Below are 15903 nucleotides of genomic sequence, written 5' to 3'. Positions count from 1 at the left end.
ATGCCTTGCTAAGCTTACAGCAAGAACTTATTCAGCTTCTTCAAACAGGGAAGTTCGAGCTTCGGAAATGGGCAAGCAACCACGAAGCTGTCCTATCTGCTGTGAATGCCTCACATCTTCAAATGCCCTGTTCGTTTGACAAGGATGAGCCCATATGTATTAAAGTCCTAGGTTTGCAATGGAACCCTTCGGGCGACACGTTTTCCTATTCCTGCTCGCCCAAAGATCTACCTTGTACCAAACGCAATATTCTCAGTCAAATCTTTCGCGTCTACGATCCTCTAGGCTTTCTGTCACCCGTGGTGCTATTCGCTAAACTTTTAATGCAAAAGCTTTGGTTGTCTCACTCGGACTGGGACGAAATCCCCAGTGACGATGTTTGTCGACAGTGGAATAATTTTAAGTCGGAACTTCCCGAACTAAGAGCCATTAAAATTCCGAGACGTATATTTGTAGACGAACCACAATTGGTGGAACTGCACGGTTTCTGCGACGCCTCGCAGACTGGCTACGGGGCAGCAGTGTACCTCAAATGCAGAGATTTTACTGGCACTCCTCAGATCCATCTCGTCATTGGTAAGTCTCGAGTAGCCCCTTTGAAAACCGCCATCTCGATTCCCCGCATGGAACTAATCGCTGCCGCCCTTCTCAGCGACCTTGTCGACTACGTCAAGCAGGTCTATGCAAGGCACGTCACTCTCGACGCAGTCTTTGCATGGTCTGACTCACAAGTTACTTTGGCATGGTTGGCGTCCCCAGCGCATCGCTGGAAACCCTTCGTGGCCAATCGAGTGGCACATATACACGGTCTCATTCCCTTCACTAGTTGGCGCTACGTTCCCACTGCGGAGAACCCCGCTGATTGCGTCTCCCGAGGTGTAACACCCGCTCAGCTCGTAAACCATGGCTTATGGTTTCAAGGCCCCGCTTGGCTTGCACAGGAGCCCAATAATTGGCCTCAACAGCCGGACATCACTGAGATTCGTCCCCAAGAGGTCTTCCGCGAAGAGCGAACTTTAGTCTTGCACACCAGTTTCGAGGAGCACTTTTTAACGCTATTGGTGAATAAATTTTCCTCTTTGCCCAAAATACAACACACAATAGCCTACGTCCTTAGATTCATTTCGAACACCAGATCCGATAAACTTGCAAAACAATTCGGCCCTCTCTCCCCATTGGAGATTCAAAATGCGCTTCTGGTGATCGTAAAACACGTTCAAATGTTTTGCTTTACAGACATCGTTGAACAACTAAACAAAAATAATCTGCCTCCCAAACCCTTTCGCAAGTTAGCCGTCTTCCTAGATGGGCGAGGCTGCCTCAGGGTGGGTGGTCGGATTAGGCGTTCCAATTTATCCTATGACGAGAAGCATCCTTTATTATTGCCCAAATCTCACCGATTGACAGAGCTTATTATAGAATGGGCACACAAACAAAACCTACACGTAGGATTTAAGACTCTTCAATACATTTTGCTACAGCAATTTTGGATCCTTTCCCCACGTACTGCTATACACCGAGTCTTGTCCCAGTGTATTCGATGCTTCCGGGCGAAGCCCAAATCTTACTCTCCCTTTATGGCCGACCTCCCAGCCGTAAGAGTTTCACAACTAAAAGTTTTTTCGGTGGTATGTCTAGATTACGCCGGCCCCCTCTCGATCACCATGAGCAAGTCTCGAGGTGCCAAGTCACTAAAGGCCTATATCTGCGTATTTGTATGCTGCGCCGTAAAAGCCATCCATCTGGAGTTGGTCTCTGATTTAACTTCAGAAGCATTCATTGCCGCCTTTCGGCGGTTCGTAGCTCGCCGAGGCCGATGCTCACAAATAATCAGCGATCAAGGAACCTCCTTTGTCGGTGCCCATAAACAAATCCTAGAATATTTTAAACTCGCCGCCCAGACTGCGGCTATTCAGTGGAGCTTTAATAGCCCCGGCGCTCCACATTTCAACGGCTTGGCCGAAGCCGGTGTCAAATCAGTAAAAACTCACCTCTACAGAGTGCTTGGCGATCAACTCCTCACCTACGAGGAGATGTATACCTTGCTCGTGCAAATAGAGGCTGTTCTCAACTCGCGCCCGTTGTGCGCTGTCTCTCACGACCCCAACGATCTCCAGCCACTGACTCCGTCCCATTTCTTAACGCAGGAGCCCCTGCACTCCAGCATTCCGGATCCAGATCTTTCCAATATGCGCATCAATCGCCTTAGCAGATGGCAATTAATTCAGCGGATGCACACCGACTTCTGGCGAAGGTGGCAACATGAATACCTTCACACTCTTCAGCAGCGGGCGAAGTGGTGCGAGAAAGCCGATAATATTCAGGTGGGGAGGCTGGTACTCATAAAGAACGAGCAAAGACCACCTCTTCAATGGCTCTTAGCCCGAGTAACCAAAGTTCACCCGGGCACCGATGGTTTCGTCCGGGTGGTGACTCTAAAAACCCCCACCGGACTTATGCAACGGCCCGTGGTCAAACTCTGTCCCTTACCCAATCACTGACGCGTGGGTAATCACGTAGCCATACAATATTTAGGTTAATTACCCGTTTTAGTATTTAAGTTAGTAAGAAGTTTCTTTTGTTCTTTATTTTATAGAAAACCCTTTTTTTTTTTTTTTTTTCTCGTATCCATTCATTTACCTTATGGGTGCCTTTCGGTTATTTGAAAACCGTGGGTTTTGGTGGGTGGAATGTTAAATCCGCAAAGCGAACACCCGGGCAAGAACCGCGGAAGTTTGAAAATTTAGTGGCCCGTAAGGTGTCGCCGCCATGTGGAAAATGGAGAGGGGGAGAGCGCGCGCACGTGCGACGAGGAACGTTTTTTAACGACGTCGCGTTCGAACTTGGGATCGATAGCACGCCGATAGTGTTGAACCCCAAAAGAAAAACTATTGTCTCCCTACGCGTTGCGTGTGCGTGTGAACCACCTCCGCCGTACCGAGACCGTGATCCTCAAGATCGAAGAGGAGCTGCTATTGGGGCCCCAGTCCAGCGAGACAGCAGCGACAAAAGGTTAGTGCCGTCTCTGCCCTCAAGACCACGTCTTACGGGCTCTGCTTGAATACAAAAAAATTACAGTCCGCTTTAAATTAACCTCAGGGTCGCGACGACCCATATATATATATATATATATATATATATATATATATATATATATATATATATATATATATATATATATATATATATATATATATAAGAAAATAAAGTGGACTCGTCTTCAGGTATGAATGGTATGCCTTAAAATTAAGTTGTTTATTTTTTACTATTATTTAGTTTATTTAGTTTAATATAGTTTGTTCTTTGTTCTCACACTAATCTCCTACTATAAAGTAAATTTTAGTGGGCTGCGGAGTAGGATACAAAATTCTAAGCTATATTATTAGGAAACTGTAATTCTATTGCATTTAAGCGGCAGCAGGCGGCTCTAGCCTGCTGAGATTTGTTGGACAAGGATATTATTAAAATTCAATACTTTTTTAATTTTTCAAAGAAACTTCCACGGGCTACTGTAATACTTTTTATTAAACTTCTGGATTCCTCCTGCGTCGATTTTTGTTGAGTTGAACTAGCTAAGTAGTTTCAGTTAAGCTCTGAAGAAGTCAACAAGATGATTGGCCAAACGTTAGCTAGTTCGACTCAACAAAAACCGACGCAGGAGGAATCCAGAAGTTTAATAAAATGTAAAATTCAATACTTTTTGTCAGTCAGTACAAAATTTAGTCTATTAAATACACCTATCGTTAAAAGTAATAACTAAATAATATCCAGTTTTTTTTAAATAAACAGGGTATTTATTTCATAACTAAACGTTCCTAAATGTGTATCCGGAAATAACTACTTTAAGAAATGATTCTACATGAATAAATAAAAAAAAATCACATGAACATATTCCGAAAATGAATTTTCAAGACACAGGATGGCAAACTTAGAAAAAAGGATGTTTAATAAATATCTTGTGTTAAAATTTGGGAGCATTGTTTGTTGTCACAAGAGTCTTAGTTGAAATTAATGAAACTTCGTGTTCGTTTTTATTGCATGTCTCTAATTGGAACAAATCTAATCACAGCACAGGAGCATATGGTGTTTACAAAGTAACCAAAAGTTGTGTTAAATAATATTTATTAAAAACGGAAAAAAAAATGACACCTTGTATCTCGAAAACTATATATACCCATGTTAATATTAAAAAGAAATCTCATTTTTTAATGCAGAATAACCATTTAAATTATTCGAAAGTTATTTGAATTAATTTTATTTTCTTTTTGAAATAAATGGGACATTAAAACTAATAACTTCACTTTAATTAGCTAGTTTAGCATTGATTAGACTGAAACCCACTAAGCAATATATAAATCGCATTTTGTTGAAAATCTTTAAGGAAATATTTAATTAATTTTCACAGGCTACTGTAATGCTTTTTACAAAACTTCTGGATTCCTCCTGCGTCGGTTTTTGCTTAGTCAAAATTGCTGACGTGTCGCCAACCATCCTGTTGGCTTCTTCAGTTTCAGTCAAGCTCTGAAGAAGCAAACAGGATGGTTGGCGAAACGTCAGCAATTTCGACTAAGCAAAAACCGACGCAGGAGGAATCCATTAGTTTTGTAAAAATGCATATTCAATTTTAAGAATTTAGAGATTTTATGGAGAAAGGACATGTTTATAGATATGATTGTATTGAAATTATATTATCATTTTAGATAATTTCGAATTGTCATCGAACTCAGATGAAGACCCCACATATTATCCGTCGGACTCAAATTCCGAAGACGAACTTGTAAGATTGTCATTTCATTTTTGTCAACTTTTAAAAATTTTGAAAATGTTATCCTTTACGCCTTAACACTTAACATTTATTATCTATTTCCAGGAACCAAGATCCAAATATATCGACTCATTAGATAAAATTACTGATTTGCAATATTCTTTAGTTTCGGTAAACTATCGTTTACAATTTAAATTACAATTCAAAAATTGAATTATTTATTCTAGACATCTCCCGATGCTAAACAGTCCTGTTCAAGTAACTTATTGTTAACATCACCTAAGGTAAATATAAACCGAATGATTCGTTTTGAAAGACAGTCGCAACAATATCAACATTAAATGCCATTTCATTTCAACGTTTTAAAATTAAATAAATAAAAATAATAAATATAAATAAAAGATTAAGCATTTTGCTGTGTAGCAAAAACGTTGAACTTCTAATACTTTATTTTATTTGCATAACTTCTGGTTCTAAATAAATGATATTTTGTCATCAATTGTTGATTAAAATAGTTTATTATTATAGTTATTTATTGAAATATTAAGTTTAGAGCGAGGTTTGAGCTCCCATAGTCTAAAAATTTTAAATGAAACAATCAAAAAACAAAAAAAATAGTGTAAATGCTTATATTTTATCGCGAAAAGCAAAATTATTCCAAATTTCGACTACGACATGAACTAAAAAAAATGAATAGTAAATTAAAAGCAAAATAATTTAGAGAATGAATAATTGTTGTATTGTTAAATATTTATAACATGTTTTGTTCATTTCATTTCTACTTTTTAGGATAAGAAAGAAGTGAACTCAGTAATTTCCAGTCCTGCAACTGAAAACGTTTTCCATTCTGCAAACAAAATTATAAGAAAAAATAAAATAACTCGATTTCCAGATTTCTGCTTTTATTGTGAAACTGTGTTGAATTTTGCTCGACATGTTTTCCGAAATCATTCGCACGAAATTGAAGTGCAAAAAATACTTACGTTGAAGCCAAAAACTATCGAAAGGAAAAGACTTATTGCATCTTTAAGAAAGAGAGGATATCACATTAAAAACTGTCATTCTATGGTTAAGCCTGTTCACAGAACTTATGTTGACACGTCTGAAGGAAGCTACGCTGCATGTAAATATTGCTATGGCCATTATTCACGTAAATTGCTTTGGAGACATATAAAAAGTTGTCCAGAGAAAAAAGAATCATCTAGTAATGAACACAATTTCCTTCTTTCTAAGAGAATTATTAATTCTGATTTAATAGCAAAAGTATTTCCACGCATGAGATGTGACAAAATATCTTTTATTGCAAAAAAAGATTGTCTTATTTGCGCCTTTGGAGAAAGATATTTAAATACTCATAGAGAACAACATCATGTCAATATTTGCTCACGGAAAATGAGGGAATTGTCAAAGGTCATAATAGAGTCAAAAAAAATCAATCCAAAAATTAATAATTTGTATGATTTGTTGCATCCTCAGAATTATGATGTTGTTGTTCAAAGTGTCAAAATTATTGCGAAATATGATGCACACAATGATATTTACATATCTCCCACTTTTGCTATGAATATCTCTACAAGTTTAAAAGATTGTTGTGATATCGCAATATTAAATTTTATAAAGCGAAAATATTGCTACCCGAACGTTAGTGCTGCAGAGGCTGAAGCAAATGTTAGTATGTTCAAGAGATTATTGGAAAGCACTTGGAAACATGAAATATCTATCCAAGCTGCTAGAGACTTGAATACTAAAACTTGGAATAAGACAACAATAATACCTTTAGCGTCTGATATAAAATTACTTAAAACATATCTCATTGAAAAGGGCAACGAAGCTGAAAAACAATTGAAAGAGGGTTCCAATAGTCTAAAAAATTACACCGTTTTGATGGAAACAGTGTTTTGCCGGTTATTGCTTCTTAATAGAAAAAGGGTAGGTGAATTGCAGAGAATGAAGCTGACGTCTTATACATTATCTGATGAAAAAAATAACCACAGTTACGAAGAATTTTCGGACGCCATTACAACTTCCGAAAAAATTCTTTTGAAAAGTTTTAAACGGATTGTGATAAGAGGGAAAAGGGGAAGAGGGGTTCCCGTTCTATTTAGCAGAAATATTCAAAGCCATATGGATTTTCTGATTGAAAAACGACAACAATTTCAAAAAAAAAAATTATTTTTGTTTGCGCAGACTCATTCAGACCAGCCTATAGTAGGGTATAAGGTACTACAAACACACGCAAGAATATGTGGAGCAAGAGACCCACGAGCTTTAACTTCTACGAAATTACGGAAACATTTGGCCACATTATCACAGGTCTTTAATATGTCACAAAACGAAATTGAACAGTTGGCAACGTTTATGGGCCACACTTTAAATGTACATAGTCAAAATTATAGACTTCCAGATGACATTTTTCAAACTGCAAAAATTGCGAAACTGTTACTTCTCATGGAAGATGGTCAAGCGGGAAAGTACAAAGGAAAGACATTGGAAGAAATTGACTTAAATTTAGAAGAAGAATTAAACCCAGAAAACGTAGACGAAACTGACCAACAGTTTGCAATCGAAGACGAAATTGATGAGCATCCCACTGTTGCAGACAAAAATGAGACATTAAATCAAACAAACAAAAAAAAGGAACTTGCACATTCCAAAAAAGATAGCGTGACAATAAAAAAACGAGAACTGATTCCATGGACAGTGGAACAAAAAAAAGTTGTAAAAGATTTTTTTAAAAACCACATACAAACAAACAAACCACCAAAGAAAGCGGAATGTGAGATGTTAATAAGCAGTCATTCAGATTTATTGGAAAATAAATCCTGGTTGAAAATTAAGGTGTTTGTCCAAAATATATATACAAAAAAAATGGAAAACGTTATTTAGGTATCAAAATCATCAATCGATAAAATTGAAGATATGTGGCACTAATGACCTTCAACTTCAATTTTTTCTTTAAATTTTGTATTTTCAGTTTTTATTCCAGTTTTGGATATTGCCAAAATAGACATATCCTAATCTGTTTTTCTTTTTACCATACATGTGTGTCAACATTTTTTTGAATTTTTGTATATATTATTATTATTATGATAATAAATTATTTTTTATGAAGCTATTATAATATCAGAAATTATTAAACTAACTAAAAAATGGATGAAACAAATTATCTGCGTTAAATAATTGAAATTCTATTATCCTGAATCTATTACTTTAATTATGAATTCAATGTTACCGCAGTACTCATGTTTACTTATGCGCGCTTGGAATCCTATAACTGACATCCAGATAATCTAAACACTGGAAATTCACTGGATTTGCCAAAGTCATAACGCTCAATTATCTATTAGATGTGATACATAAATTAAGAGACTCAATTAGATAATAGCAAAAATAAAAAAGTTGATTCGTCACATTAAACCTATAAGCCCCTTGAACTCTACCTACTACCCATGTATTATTTGCATTTTCTTAGAAAATTCGAACTAAATACCCAAGTACAAACGAGTTCATTAAAATACCGAAAGAGAGGCAGTTCCATGTGTATATCTCTGATAATTAGGAATACCTAAATTCGGTACGAGGTATGAGATGTGGCAACCATGTCGGAAGCCGAAAAGATATTGCAATAGATTTGCATATTCTCCGGACGCACAAATGATGTTGCTATTTACTGTATATTGAGGACGTCGAAAGAGTAGTAAAATGAAATGACGCAGAATAGTAGTGCAATGTAAAATTTAAAATTTTGAAGCAACCAAACTGAATATTTTGATATACTCTGGACTTTTGAGATCAGAAAGATCCACTGCTCATATGCATAGCGTGATTTATTGATATACTTTGCTGGACGCCGAATAGCAGCAGAATTGAAAGACGCAGAAAAGATAGCAGGATGTATATATATATATATATATATATATATATATATATATATATATATATATATATATATATATATATATATATATATATATATATATATATATATATATATATATATATATATATATATATATATATATATATATATATATATATATATATATATATATATATATATATATATATATATATATATATACAGGGTTTTTCACTTAAAACTCCGCACGCCAATAAGTCCAAAACGAAAAGAAATATTTAATTTATGTAAAATTAGTCAAAGTGTGGGGTCAAGTAGATATTTCCCAAAGTTTAAAAAATTCGATGCCTGCAAAGAGCTGGGCGTCGCGACGCGTCGAAAAATTATTCGATTGCAGAGACTTTGGAAATACGCGCATACAAAAGTACATATTATTTAAAAACTTTTTTGTTATTTACTCAAACTTATTTACTTTACCCGTTTCTAAGTTATACCGATTTAAAGTAAACATTTCTTGATTAATAAAAAATGTGATTAACGCTTATTTTTACCCATGAATGTTAGTTACTATGGCAACCATTGTCATCGCAGTTGTTTTAAGTGCAATTACAAACGTAAGTTGTTATTGCTGTATCAAAAAATTGTTACATTTTGTCACAAGAAATATCCAAATTAGTTCGGTTTAAAAAAAACTAAGAATTATTATGTGAAAATGGTGCAATTTAGCAATGAGGAAAAAGTAGACATGTTACTGGTGTTTGGAGAATGCAGATCCAATTGTAGAGAAGCAAAAAGAGTTTACGCACGGCGTTATCCGCATAGAAGAGTCCCCGATGCAAAAACCTTTTCAAGTTTATGTAAAAACTTAAGGGAATATGGCAGCTTCATAAAACCTAAAAGAGATAGGAACAGGACGGCCCCAAGATATCCCTATCAGAGATAAAAGAAAATACCGGTGTTACCATAAGTTCTTTGTGGAGAATTCTACATAGAAACTCTTTTCACCCGTACAAAAATAAACTAGTTCATAAACTAGAACTAGGCGATTATGCTAGAAGAATGTATTTCTTAGCGACATTGTCCGATTTGTATAGCCAAGATGCAAATATTCTCTCGAAAATTTTATGGAGCGACGAAAGTCGATTTCAAAATAATGGAATCGTTAATAGACACAACTGTCGTTTTTGGTCCGAAAACCATCCTCGTTGGATTACAGAAATAGGTAACCAACGAATTTTTAGTATCAATGTTTGGTGCGGCATATTAAATGGATTCCTTATTGGACCTTACTTTTACGAAGGAACTTTAAATGCAGATCGCTATTTAAGATTTCTTCAAACTACACTTCCGGAACTATTAGAAGAAGTGCCTCTTGACACTAGAATGAATATGTGGCTACAGCAGGATGGAGCGCCTGCACATAATGCCCAAATAGTAACGAGGTATTTGAACCGAGAATATCCCAATAGATGGTTTGGTAATAATGGACCGGTAAGGTGGCCGGCGAGGTCCCCGGACATTACACCACCAGATTATTTTCTTTGGGGCTACCTAAAAAACGTTATCTATGAAGAACCTACCGAAGATATGACTGATCTCATTAACAAAATTAGTGCAGCGTGTGCCGCTATCACAAGAAGGACTCTCCTACAAGTGACCCAAGCTAATCTGTTAAAAGTTTTTGATAGTTGTGTTCGAGCAGATGGACATAATTTTGAACAAAATTTTTGAAATGTCTTATTATGTAGTTAATTGCAATAATAATTTTGGTTATTAACTTGTAGGTATTTTACTGTTTTTTCATTTATTCATCATGTTATCAGAACTAAATCGATAAAAAATAATAAATAAAATCATACTAAAATAGTTGAAATCTGTTGTTTGTAATTGCACTTAAAACAACTGCGATAACAATGGTTGCCATAGTAACTAACATTCATGGCATACTTGTAAAAATAAGCGTTAATCACATTTTTTATTAATCAAGAAATGTTTACCTTAAATCGGTATAACTTAGAAACGGGTAAAGTAAATAAGTTTGAGTAAATAACAAAAAAGTTTTTAAATAATATGTACTTTTGTATCCGCGTATTTCCAAAGTCTCTGCAATCGAATAATTTTTCGACGCGTCGCGACGCCCAGCTCTTTGCAGGCGTCGAATTTTTTAAACTTTAGGAAATATCAACTTGACCCCACACTTTGACTACTTTTTACATAAATTAAATATTTCTTTTCGTTTTGGGGTTATTGGCGTGCGGAGTTTTAAGTGAAAAACCCTGTATATATATATATATATATATATATATATATATATATATATATATATATATATATATATATATATATATATATATTCTCACGTATTGATTCACGGATGGAAAAATGTGATGACACTATATTCCGGGATATCATCCGTTCGCTCGTTGAACTCCGACTGGAATCCTGCATCCGACTGGAATCCTGCAAATCTTGCATCCGACTGGAATCCTGCAGACGTTTCGCCAAAATCTCACTTGGCATCTTCAATGCTCGCGAGTGTTCGAAGTGTTTTCGGAGCGCGAGCATTGAAGATGACAAGTGAGATTTTGGCGAAACGTCTGCAGGATTCCAGTCGGATGCAAGATTTGCAGGATTCCAGTCGGATGCAGGATTCCAGTCGGAGTTCAACGAGCGAACGGATGATATCCCGGAATATAGTGTCATCATATATATATATATATATATATATATATATATATATATATATATATATATATATATATATATATATATATATATATATATATATATATATATATATATACAGTGTGTCCAAGATAAGGATGCACAGCATGGGGATCTCGGAAACTATAAGAGATACAGTGTCGGTTAAATTAGACAAAAGTTGCGCATTTTGATACCGAACAAGATCCCGTTTTACAAATTTGAAAATTCCAAGCCGTTCCGGAAATATCCGAGAAAAACCGAAATATTGCGATTTCGTTTTTATTATTTTTTAAAGCTATTTGAAAAGATATGAAAAAACGGAAAACACTTTTCCATTGGCACTTTTTAATCTCTCCAAATTGACGTTAACAAATTTTCATTACAGCGTTTCGATTCCATGGAACCACCATCAACTTTGATTTTTCTTATGGGACGGAAAAAAAGTACACACAGTATTAGGTTGTGCTTTTCATTGCGAATTCAACGATGTACGATACAATACGGTTACTTATGTTTTTATCCAGAAAAATGGATTTTTAATACATTTCAGCATTTAAATGGAGTAGGCCATGACAAAATGACATCCAGTCAATTTCAATGACACATTAATGTTATTTGTCTTTGTTATCAGTCGATCATAAGTTTATTCCTTTAGTTATTGTTTTTGTATTTTTATTGTTGTTGTCTTTTTCTAATTTATTTTGTTCTACAATGGAGGGAGGTAATTTTACAAACGAAGAAAAATGTGATATGCTGTCTTGCTACATCTGATGCCAAAGAAATTGTGTGGAAGCCGAGCGTATGTATTCTAACAAATACCCAGAGCGGAGACAACCTGACAAGAGTATTTTTCGGCGTTTTTTATTTAATCTGAAAGAATATGGATCATTTAAGAAGCCTGCATTATCCCGACAAAAACCTTCCAATGAAGAAAACCAATACATTGTTCTACAATCTGTTATCGAAAATCCACAAACTTCTACCAGAGAAATTGAAGACCAGAATGGGGTAGCTAAATCTACAGCTCAGTTTATTTTAAGGAAAAATGAATTTAAGCCTTACAAATTCAGAATATGTCAAGGATTAAAACCGGGTGACGACGAACGACGTAGACATTTTTGTGAGTGGTATACCAGGATGTGTGATGAGAGTTTTAATTTTCCATATAAAGTGATTTGGTCTGATGAAAGTATGGTGACCAATAACGGTATTTATAACAGGCGCAATACACACTATTGGTCGCAACAAAATCCACGTGTTTATAGACTATCCAGACATCAAGTTCGCTTTGGGTTTAATATTTGGTGTGGGATTTTTGGTAGCAAGATTATAGGCCCTATTTTCTATAATAATTCCTTAACTTCCGAGCGGTACCTTGACATCTTGAGGCACGATTTAGAAGATGCCTTAGATGATTTACCGCTAGGCGCTGTGCAAGGCTGCTGGTTCCAACAAGATGGTGCCCCAGCCCATAACTCCAGAGAAGTTCGCCAATATTTAACTGAACGGTTTGATGGAAAATACATTGGGACTTACAGTGAAACACCTTGGCCTCCAAGGTCCCCGGACTTAACTCCCTTGGACTTTTTCTTATGGGGCTACATAAAAAATGAGGTATTCAAAGAATGTTTTGACAACGAGGAACAATTACGTCAATCAGTACGAGCAGCGTTTAATAAAATTACTCCTGAAATGTTAAGTCGTGTTTTGGAGTCTACCGTGAGACGGGCGTACTTATGCCTAGAAAATGGAGGTCATTTATTCGAACATTTGTTATAGAATTTGTTTTTCATTAACTTGTTGGATTTAGTTGTTATGTTAAATGAACAGTTAGAGTTAGTAAATAAATAAACACATTAACTCGAACTTGTCAACCATTTTCTTTTGCCTTTCATCGTTCGGATCTCATGGCCTACTACAATAAAATACTAGAAATGTATTAAAAAGCCATTTTTCTGGATAAAAACATAAGTAACCGTATTGTATCGTACATCGTTGAATTCGCAATGAAAAGCACAACCTAATACTGTGTGTAATTTTTTTCCGTCCCATAAGAAAAATCAAAGTTGATGGTGGTTCCATGGAATCGAAACGCTGTAATGAAAATTTGTTAACGTCAATTTGGAGAGATTAAAAAGTGCCAATGGAAAAGTGTTTTCCGTTTTTTCATATCTTTTCAAATAGCTTTAAAAAATAATAAAAACGAAATCGCAATATTTCGGTTTTTCTCGGATATTTCCGGAACGGCTTGGAATTTTCAAATTTGTAAAACGGGATCTTGTTCGGTATCAAAATGCGCAACTTTTGTCTAATTTAACCGACACTGTATCTCTTATAGTTTTATATATATATATATATATATATATATATATATATATATATATATATATATATATATATATATATATATATATATATATATCCTATAGACCAATGCAAGCCTAAATAGCTTTTTTGTGCAATGATTTTTGAGAACTATTACAAACAAGAATGAGACGGAGACAGATTGAAAAATTTGAACCGAGACTTATGTAGAAATTACGTATTCGTGACATTTCGATCATCTAATGTAAAAATCCGGGGCTAAATTTTTCAGTTTTTTCCTGTTTGTGTAAATAGTTCTCGTTGTTTTTTTAGTAGTTTTCGTTGTCTATTCTGTGTTAATCATACGATTAAAACCTTTGTTCAAAATGAATTAAAATACTAGTAGTTCACACATGAGAATGATTTAAAACCTCAAATTACATCAAAATTGGTGCACAATAAGCGGTACCATCCGTTTGAAATTTCAAAATTTTTCCTGCAATAACTTTTATGGCCGGACCGCTACTCGCCCAAATTTCTTTTAAACCGTTTCAGAAATAATCGAAGAAAAGATTTTTTTGTTGCGTCTTTCACGGGGGCGTATCTCCCCGGACACATGTTTATTAACCAAACTATCTCTATTTTTTATTTATAATGAACAAATTTACCTGAAAAACGCGGTTTGTGACGCCACAACGAACAACACGCAGGCCAATCCCATGGTAGTAGAACCCACCACAAAGTAAATGAATCCCGCATCTATTACGGACGATGAACTGATGATGGACATTATTCTTATGGTTGACGTGAAAATCCCAGCCAACCCCTGGCTGACCAAAAAACACTTGACGTAATTCGTCGGAAAACAGGTAGCTAGAGTTATGCAGCCGACTGAACCAATGCTCATCGCCACTAAAACAATTTAAAAGAAACGAATTAGTAAGCCATACGTGTACACTGAAAAAAGATATAACTATATGTAGAATAGTATAGAATAGCATTTATTCGTCGTAAAGATATTTAAATTTTAAGTCTTCGTCAATAGGTAATAGGTAAAAACACGCAACAAAATATCATACTTAAATTATATTCACGGCTATAATGGCTAAAAACATTCGTTGGTGCTGAAAAAAGTATCTTCAAATTTGATTAATTCTAAACTACGAATTTGTTTGGGGAGTTAGTTCTTAAAAAAGGTGTTCCATATCAATTTAGTGTATTTTAGTCTATGATTACAGGAATATTGTGTAACGTAATTGATAATAATGATGATAATAATGATGTTTTATTGATTCATATAAATGACAAGCACATGCGTTGAACAAGTCAAGAAGCAAAGAAAAAAATAAATATGAAAAATTGTATAAAATACAGCACAATTTCACAAAATTTTAACACATAGGTATAAAATAAAGATACATAATTTAACAAGTACTTTGTAAAATGCTTGCACTCCCTACGTCTCCGAAAAGTAATCTTTAAATTCATGATAACAATACCTGTTGCTGATCTATCCTTATGGCGAAATTTTTAAATTTCCGGTGAAATGAAAATAGAAGACTAACCTTATCAGTGGACACATGCAACGGCAAATGGTTTTTAAACACGAAAAATAAGAATGGACTCAAAGTACCAGCCTGAGGCACTTCAGTGTCGACGTCGTGTTCAGGCGAATAAGCATTAAGATATGACGCAATTCAGTCCTCAATTTTGGATAACATACCCATAGTTTAAACCTTAGAGACAACGAATCCAAAATCTAAAACTCAAACGCACTCGTCGAGTCCACGAAAAATGCCAACACGTGCTTCCTCCTTTCCAGGAAGCCATTGATAAATTAATGGCTTTAGCTTTTTCTATAATTTTGGATATAGTACTCAAGAGAGAAATGGGCCTATAGTTTTCAAGTGACATGGGGTCATCTTTTTATTCAGATAAATGGAAACTTGAGGGGGGAAAAGTGGTACCCCCCTGTAGTACGGGAATTGGACAGACCTCCTCCACAATGTTTATTCAACTAACTAGCAACAAGGAAAAAAAGATACCAAAAGATTTTGTAATAGTGTTTCTGTTTAACCTCTAGTTTAATACTTTCCTTGTTGCTAGATCATTATTTTCCCAGCGTAAAAATTCTTTTCTTGGACCAGTAATATTGTAAATTGTATGTCGGTGGGATATTATTTACGTTTATGATTTTAATACTCTAAAGTCTTGTATTCATTTTTTAAGTTCTCTGTGTACCAAGAATTACTATCTAACAAATCGTTTA

The 15903-nt window shown here is 35.1% G+C and overlaps 1 protein-coding gene across 1 annotated transcript in view; it reads right to left on the bottom strand.

Moving 5' to 3' along the window:
* Positions 1-15903, bottom strand: part of LOC132704293 (equilibrative nucleoside transporter 3-like) — a 45078-nt gene that overhangs the window by 27436 nt on the left and 1739 nt on the right. Inside the window, exon 5 of the mRNA XM_060674191.1 lies at positions 14303-14546. Within this exon, the coding sequence (XP_060530174.1) occupies positions 14303-14546 (244 nt within the window). The remainder of the gene's footprint in view (positions 1-14302; positions 14547-15903) is intronic.

Source organism: Cylas formicarius, unplaced genomic scaffold (genome assembly GCF_029955315.1).
Source record: "Cylas formicarius isolate icCylForm1 unplaced genomic scaffold, icCylForm1.1 PGA_scaffold_7__23_contigs__length_41026272, whole genome shotgun sequence".
In the NCBI taxonomy this organism is placed as follows: Eukaryota; Metazoa; Arthropoda; class Insecta; order Coleoptera; family Brentidae; genus Cylas; species Cylas formicarius.
Note: the sequence above shows the minus strand (reverse complement) of the source record. Positions and strands in the feature narration are given on the sequence as shown.